The following is an 8,919-nucleotide window of genomic DNA, read 5'->3' on the forward strand; positions in this document are numbered from 1 at the left end:
GAAAAAGAAGAAAAAGAAAAAGAAATAGAAGAGGAGGATCGCCCCATACTCCCTATGTCTTCTTCGTCTATAGCTTTGTCTATCAATTTCAATAATCAGTCCGCATGGTCGAACAACAATACTGCAGGGCCTTGTTCAATCGGTAAAAATGAGACATTTTTCTCCTATAAAGTTTTTCCCCCCAAAAGCTCCCCCTGCGGGAGCTGCAACACCCTCCATCACCCAGCAAATCATCGATTATTCTGAATTCTGGGACCGTTTATTGATCAAAACTCATGAAAAATGGCTAGCCCATTTTTTAGCACTGAATTCATTCAAGACCTCAAAAATATCTATATCTTCGGTTGAAAGGGGGTTTCGGAGGTCTTGCATCTTTCGGGGCATTATACTATATTCAGAAAAAACACTGGAATAAAGACTTCGTTTCTCTTGACAAATAATTAGACGTATTTCTGCCAAACGGAGCTATGTGCATTATGACGTGAGCCCTGTAATGCATCTATTCTTATGGGTCTCAGGGCTCATGTATATTAATACATGAGCCCTGAGACCACACAGCACATAGTTCCGTTTGGCAGAAATACGTTCAATTGAAAACTATGGCAATAGAATTGAGATGGAAAAAAAGAAGAGGTTGTCGTCTAAAAAGTTCCCGTGATCGTAACTCAGAATGTAGAATGTAGGAAACCGAATCAGTAAGAAAGGCCTGAGTCTAGAAGTTTGTTTCTCACGGTGTGTCCGTGTGGAGATTCCAAATGTAAAATGGGCAGTGGTTCGAGTTGGCAACACTGAGTTTCGTCCATTTAAATAAATTTAAAACAATCAATATTTGTTGAAGAGGGCTATCTCACCTAGATGTTTCATTTCCATTATACTGCACATTTATCTCACAGACGAATGAGACCAAAAGTGTTTTAGTCCAAATGTGGTTATTATACAGACCACAGGAATACTGACGTCATCATTTAACGTGGCTTCACGCAAGGTACGTGCTGACGCTGAGGCCAGAGTCCTCTCACGGGTCAAGGGCGTTTTGCGAGTTAACGTTGATGAATTCTGATTCCCTCGTCCAAACAGAGTCATAACGACAACAATATTTTTGAGCGTGAAGAAAATGTTTTTACAAAACCCATAAGGTGATACTTTATATTTACTTTTAGTCGCTCATTTTTAATTAGTTTCAATTTTTTGTTGAAGATTGGAAGAACATATCATGCTGGGCACCTGTTTTATTTTTCGACTACGGTTGGATCTATTTATATTTAAGAAGTCTAATTGCATAGTTTTTTTTTTTAGATGAATATCGTTTGCATGCATATTTAAGCACATTGAAGGGTTTGGAAGACAATAAGGCGCATAAGTGGAGTTGAAGAAATTCGAGATTAGAAATTAGAGGCCAGCCGCCTCAATTAAGTGCCATAGCTTGTTATGCTTGTATTTCAACAGATGAGGTACAAGAAAACGACTGGACCTCACTAAAAGCACAGTAGATAAAGTCAGAAAGAGGAGGCGAAGGGGAAACAGAAATCCGGACCGATTTATGTTTTTCCGGGTTGAAGAAAGAAGGATGGAAATAAAAATGAAATTGCGTGCTCAGGAGCACGTATCTGATCAAAATTGAGTTTTTTTTTGGAACCGAAGTATTTTATTAACATATTTACAGGATGGAATTACAATTGGACAGAATTTTAGCCGAAGGCCTATGTTTACATACTACATTTTTTAAAGCCTGCTATTATATTTACATGTTAGTTCCCCCTTTTGAATTCCCCTTAGACGGGACATGACGTCGAACACGACGCATAGTAGATCGAGTCAATACGCGAGGTCGGACAAAAATTGGAAACTTTAAACGCTTAGAACTTCGTTCATACAAAACCTCGAGGTTCTAAAAGTGGTTTCAGAGGTTTCCTCGTGAAATTTTTTTTCTATAAGCATCCCTTGAACTTTAAAATTTGATGAATTAAACATAAAAATTTGCAGTTTTAGTAAAAGATTTCATGTCCGACCTCTCAAATCGACTCGATCCACTGTACGACGTCCCTCTCAATTTCTTCTTTAAAAAAATGGTCCAACAGTTTGTCTCACATATATTTTCGCATTTTCAGGTCTGGATCCAACGATAATCTTCTACATGGGAAATAATCGAAGTCGAGACCTGGATCCGTCGGATGCCAAGTTCGTGGACATCATTCACACAGGTGCGGGAGTGCTCGGGCAATGGGGTCCCAATGGCCACGCGGACTTCTACGTCAATGGTGGCACCAGCCAACCAGGATGCAGCAGTGATACTCTTATCAGTAAGTCAAAATACGCTAGATCTCTAAATGGAGGTGTTGCATGTGTGAGGAATTTGCGATTTGACCGTAGATTTTTAGGTAAAAGATCGCGAGAAACACGATGGTGCCACTGGTTTCCTCTGAAATCAACTCCCAAGCTCAAAAAAAGCTCTCAAGTTGAGGCCAAAATGGAGGGGATATCCCACGCTATCCTCAGAGTCCGCCTCTACACCAAGACAAACTCTCCGTGCAAAGATAGGGAGCAAATATATTGACAGGGCTGCCACTTTATTTGGGTACTCTAAAACTGAAAACACGGCAACCCTGTCAATGTACTTGCTCCCTATCTTTGCATGGGGAGTTTGTTTTGATGTAGAGGTGGACTCTTAGGGTAGGGTGGGATATTCCCTCCATTTTGGCCTCAACTTGAGAGTTTTTTTTAAGCTTGGGAGTTGATTTCAGAGAAAACCAGTGGCACCATCGTATTTCTCGCAAAATTTTACATTAGAATCAACAGTCAAATCGCAAATTCCTCACACATGCAACATCTCCATTACGATTATACCTCCAATGAGCCTGTTGCGCTAGTCAAGCTTTCGTATTTGATGATTTTAGATCTTAATCGGCAAAAAATGATAAGACCCTCTAAAAACCAAATTTTCACGTCCTTCATTAACGGTAACATCGCCCTTCAAAAAGCACGACACACGACGTCATTCGCCGCGGTTATGCAAACACCTGTTTGTTTATCTTGGTTTCATCCGTGTTTTTAGTCGAGCAACTAGCGCAACTGTACGTCACACTATTCATGGAGCCAAGGTGGAAGAAACCATGGTGTACACTACCGAGGTGGGTGACTTCAATGACGTATTTTTTGAAATGCGATATCTGCGTTAGTATTCGACGTAGCAGTTAGGCTTTTGGATCGATCCTAATATTTTTCGCTAATTCGTTAGCTCATAAACCATCAGAACGCGATTCTGTGACTAGCTTAACTGACCGATTTTGAGCCACAGCAGCCACATAAGGTAGAGCCTTTGATGGTAAAAAAATTGCCTGCACCTGAGGTCATGGTGAGGAAGAATATTACACTTGAGCAAATTGATTCATTACGGTCGCGAATGCGGGAGGACTGATGGTAAAAGGATGATTCTCGTTTTATGAAGAGAGTCCATGCGCAATCAGTTGACCAACTTTTAGAGTGCGACGGAATCCCTTGCCAACTTAATTTTCGCATTGAAACTAAATGCAAGAGTTAAGATGAAATATTTTATGTCTTACCTAAAGAGTCTGCCAACTAATTTGGCCTGAGCAGTGCCCTGGAGAAAACGTTCGGTAAGGAAATTTCGAAGACAAATTAAACTCCTACAGTTTGACCTTCGTGGGTCCCGTTTTAGCACGTAACTGCCCGAGCAGCATGACACACGTTTCATGCGGTGAATGAGGACAAACTTCGACGGATGTAATCAGCGATCAGACAAGGTCTAAATTCGGTCAAATTCATGCTCTCATGTCCTTCAAATTTGCAACCAGAAAATGACAAAAACTTTGAAAATTAATCTTGTTGCCAAATAGTATCGCTCAATATTAATACCGATCAAATGAAATACATCAGGATATTATTATTTTACATGACTACTCTTATGAACATCAAAATTTTTTAGCGAAATTTTGAAGAAAAGTCAGATAAAGCTCTTAGTGGAACCATCCTTGCTGACCCATCTTCCATAATTTTAGAACTTATCGTCACTGAGGATTTGACTGGTGCACACGCGTAGCATGTAAAATGGAGTAAGACACGGTTTATAATCAATCTTCAACATTAAATAAATCTAGTTCAGATATAAGAAATTAAAGGCCCAATGTCAAACAAGAGAAACTCGATATGGTTTACAGTTTTCTTCTTCCATAAAGTTAAGTGTGCGACATATGAATTTATTAAAATTAATTTGTCGCTCTTACAATGTTCTTAGTAGGTCCTGTAATCCTTCATATGTATTATAATGGCAACCATTCTTTTTTTTCGTGTAAGTGAAAGACAACATTTTCCGTTTGTTTCAAAACTCATTACGAATGGAAAAATTCTCCACATTGTTTCTTCAAGAGAGCTCATTGTAAAAGATATGTTTTCGATTTGATTCAAATTTCCTTTCGCTTTGGAAAAATCGGTTTATTTGACTTTCCCTTTAAAGAACTTTATCTGCGTCAAGAAGAAACTGTAATCTAAAGGTCACTTTGAGACACTGAAAAATCTCATGAGCCTTGATTTTTAGGCTGGAGAAAACTTTATCAAATTCAAAAGAGCTCCTACTTTTCCCTCTTCTAAAATGTGACTAGGTTTCTTTCCACTGAAGTTAGCCCTGATTATTTTTTTTACCTAATACAATGCTTTGTTTATTTTTCAGAGCAACTTTCATGCGATCACACTGTAGTGACACCATACTTTGTTGAGTCAATCAACAGCGAGAGAGGTTTTTGGGCAGTGCCTTGCCCGAATCGGTTCCTTTTCAACCTGGGTCTCTGTGACGGCGCCATATCCGAATACGTGCCGATGGGGGAACACGTTCCCTGGAGGTAATTATTTTCTACCTAGGATTATCAGGGCCGGATTTACCTACTTGCGGCCCATGGACCGCCTGTATTTTACCGCCCTTTCTCATTCGTTTTGAAACATTAATACAAACCATCAAGTTTACTCACCATCGCGTCTACTCGTGTTGTTGGGCACATTTTTTGTGAAAGCCCTGTCAACACTAGCAAAAGTTCACGGAACTTTGTGCGAAAGTTAAGTTCCGTAAACCTATCCCTGTGTGGACAAGGCCTTTCATTTATAAGAGATGAACAAAAAAATTACGAAAGAATAAACATGAATGTGGTATAATAATTTTTACTTCCGCCGCCGCGCTCAATGCACGGAGTTTGGCGCAATGCGTTTCACGCCAACCGCTGCTGATCGCACTGCGTTTGACGCAATACGTGAAGTATTCGTGGAGTCTTGTAGGCGCTAATATATGTATGTGTTTCATGCTGACCGGCGCGCCGAGGACTTCTCCTTTTCATCTCGAGTCCGAGTCACCATTGCTCTCTGCGCCGCGCCGCTTCAGGCAAAATTGCGTGTTCGGTTTCTGTCTTAACTTGAGTAATGAAGGTGCTGTCTCCTGTATTACCGAAAGACGACAAAATTAAAAGTACTATAATTTAACTCTCAGGAAATGAGAGATTTTGTCGCCTTTTCTCCTTTGCAATGTTTTTTTCTGAATCAGATTTTTTTTGATACCTATATTTGAAAAAATTGGAAAATGTGCTGCCCCCTTTTTCCGCCATGGGCCGCGGCCCATGTGGCCACCCTTTAAACCCGGCCCTGTGGATGATCCAACCAGATAGGCTCGTATTGACTGCGGCACTTAAACAATTCCATCACTGTTAAAACTGACACTTTCTGTTCCTAAATTGGACTGAGTTCATCAGAAGGGAACCAGCCCACATTAAGATGAAACTGAGAAAAAGAGGTTGGAAGTTTTATCCATGCATAAAGCTCAATACAGAAAACGAACTTTAACCTCACATTTCACTAGCTAGTTTCTTTTTTTCGACTTTCAGATTTTGACAGGAGAAAATAAACTGCTAGTGAAACTCAAAAACATTCTTAACTCAATGTTTTCGAAAATGTGGGTTGGTTTCTTTTTGATAAACCCGGTCATTTAAGGATGATACAACTTCTAAACTGATTTGTCTTAATCTATGAAATAAGATCATAAGACTAACGCATGAGGCGTGACGCCCCACGCTTATCCTTCATTGGTCGTTTCGCGTTCTCAAAGAACCGCTTTCTTGGTCACCTTTCAAAAATGTAATAAAAGTAGGCACCTTCCAAGGTCCGCCAATATATGGTGGTACTTGGATCGCGTCAAACAGAAAGGAACCAAGCCACATCAGCTATCGCCAAATTTAATTGGGCAATTTAATTTTTACATGAAAACGATTGTGCGGATTTTTGTGCAAACAGTGGATTTTCTCCATACCCAGTACGAAGCAAATTCTTCAAACATTTCAAAGGAACCCACGCAAACGTTCTCTCGTAAAAAATTAAATTACCCGGTTAAAGAGCCATGCACAAAAAGGGCCAAAAACGGCCCATTTTTGGGCCCTCGAAATTGGGGTCGAAGTGAGGTTTTTTTTCATCCTTAGGGTGACCCTTTACACATACTAAAATTTCAGATTGAGTATACGCACCGTTTTCGAGTTATAGGGGGGCAAAGTCCCCAATTTTCACCCATTTTTGCAGGTCTTTTAATGTCGAACTCCGGCTGTTACGAGGTAGAAGATCTAGATATTGAAGCGCGGTTTGCAGTGATTTGTTCAGCTACTCCTGTAGTATTTTTCCATATCTTTCACAAAGCTCCAAATGGTTTTTTGGGGGACGGGGAGGGGGGCTTTATTCATACTATCATGACCGTTAGCGCATCTTACTGACTTTACTTTGTTCTTTCCTCTCCACGCCGCGGTCACAATGGTATTTTCTGTTGGGGATTTTTCTTCTTCTTTACATTTTAACAATTTTAATGTCCTCCCCCTCTTTTCCCCTTTTTACCCCCTCCCCCGAAATCCAAACACTTCCTCTCAAGTGTTCTTCCTGTGAGGCAGATATGACGAGGTCATATGTGGGGGATTATTTTTCTTTCTTTACGATTGATAAACTTTGACCCAACTTACTTCTTCCTTACAGGGGTAAGGGCCCCCTTACCCCTGTATTATCTCCCCCTGCCTGCTTTACTTTACTTGAAGTATTTTGCTCCCTCCGAAGCAGCAATGACGATGTTTCCTGTGAAGAATTGTTTCTTATTCATATTTTTCACGTTTCTCTTTCCACTTCTTTGTTTGATTTATTCTTTCCTACGTACATTCTCTTCCACTTTCTCTTCGCGTGACAACATAACTCCCACCAAAAAGTAGTAAAAAGTAGAAGAAAAGTGAAAAGTAAAGAGAACGAAGCAAAAGAGGGACGAACAAGAGGGGATGGGGAAGAGGAAGAAGGAGGGGAATAATGGAGAAGAGTAGGAGGGTGGCTCAGTATGGCTATTCAGTATTTCAGTACCTAAACATTAGTAATACATTATTTGCCAGAAACATTGTCATTTCTGCTGGGGAGGGAGGAAAATACTTCAAGTAAAGCGGATCGGGCAAGGGGGGGGGAGATAATACAGGGGTAAGGGGGCCCTTACCCCTGTAAGGAAGAAGTAAGTTGGGTCAAAGTTTATCAATCGTAAAGAAAGAAAAATAATCCCCCACATATGACCCCGTCATATCTGCCTCACAGGAAGAACACTTGAGAGGAAGTGTTTGGATTTCGGGGGAGGGGGTAAAAAGGGGAAAAGAGGGGGAGGAAATTAAAATTGTTAAAATGTAAAGAAGAAGAAAAATCCCCAACAGAAAATACCATTGTGACCGCGGCGTGGAGAGGAAAGAACAAAGTAAAGTCAGTAAGATGCGCTAACGGTCATGATAGTATGAATAAAGCCCCCCCTCCCCGCCCCCCAAAAAACCATTTGGAGCTTTGTGAAACATATGGAAAAATACTACAGGAGTAGCTGAACAAATCACCGCAAACCGCGCTTCAATATCTAGATCTGATACCTCGTAACAGCCGGAGTTCGACATTAAAAGACCTGCAAAAATGGGTGAAAATTGGGGACTTTGCCCCCCTATAACTCGAAAACGGTGCGTATACTCAATCTGAAATTTTAGTATGTGTAAAGGGTCACCCTAAGGATGAAAAAAAACCTCACTTCGACCCCAATTTCGAGGGCCCAAAAATGGGCCACTTTGTGCATGGCTCTTTGGCAATAGCTGATGTGGCTTGGTTCCTTTCTGTTAAATGCGGTCCTCTTGATGGTACATAGTGGTACAAAGCATATCTACCGGGCTAAAATTATCATTCTTATTTTTGCATGTTTCGTAGTTTTGTGTATTTAGACCTTCAATCTTCTTTTACAGGGCCAGAGGTGTATATTACTTAACGACGAATGCCAAGAAACCTTATGCCAAAGGAATGCCGGATGGGAAGAAACCGCCTTTCAGAGCACTACCACCACCAGAGGTTTAACCCACCCGTGTATCACCGAATGCCAATTGATCATTGGTTACCTTTAAGTTACCAGGAGCCCAGATTTCTCTACCATCATTTTTTTAATGTTTTATTCATATAGTCTGAGCAATCTCAAGAATTCTGTGGCCATATTGTCTTCATTCCGAAATCACTTTTCAACAATCGATAAAATTCCCGTTCTGTAATTAAAATTTTTTCTATGTTTCTTCTATTCAAAGGTTCAAATTGAATTTATATGCAGTCATAGTCCATAATTTACGCTAAAATCGTTTTTTCTTCCTTAGATGTTTGATGATAAATTATAAGGGATGAATATTGCTTACTATGTTTTCAACTTTTTAGCCTTGTCATTAACTTTTATATTAAAAAAACTGTATAGAGTGTTAAAAGTCAGTCAGCCTTTAGATATTCCCTTGAATTTATTTTTTTGAAATTGAAAAATCACAAGAATTATACAATATTAAGAATCTCAGAAATTAAAAAGGTTTAAGTTTCTAAAAGTGGGAAACTTTTTCTCTGCGTACTTACTCAAAT

At 39.9% G+C, this 8,919-nt stretch overlaps 1 protein-coding gene across 1 annotated transcript in view; it reads left to right on the forward strand.

Moving 5' to 3' along the window:
* LOC109043782 (inactive pancreatic lipase-related protein 1) overlaps positions 1-8,705 on the forward strand; it is a 30,686-nt gene extending 21,981 nt beyond the window's left edge. The window contains exons 6-8 of the mRNA XM_019061093.2: positions 2,109-2,300; positions 4,685-4,853; positions 8,274-8,705. Of these exons, the coding sequence (XP_018916638.1) occupies positions 2,109-2,300; positions 4,685-4,853; positions 8,274-8,382 (470 nt within the window). The 3' untranslated portion in view covers positions 8,383-8,705. The remainder of the gene's footprint in view (positions 1-2,108; positions 2,301-4,684; positions 4,854-8,273) is intronic.
* Positions 8,706-8,919: the final 214 nt, after the last annotated feature.

This window comes from Bemisia tabaci, chromosome 4, assembly GCF_918797505.1.
Source record: "Bemisia tabaci chromosome 4, PGI_BMITA_v3".
NCBI lineage: Eukaryota > Metazoa > Arthropoda > Insecta > Hemiptera > Aleyrodidae > Bemisia > Bemisia tabaci.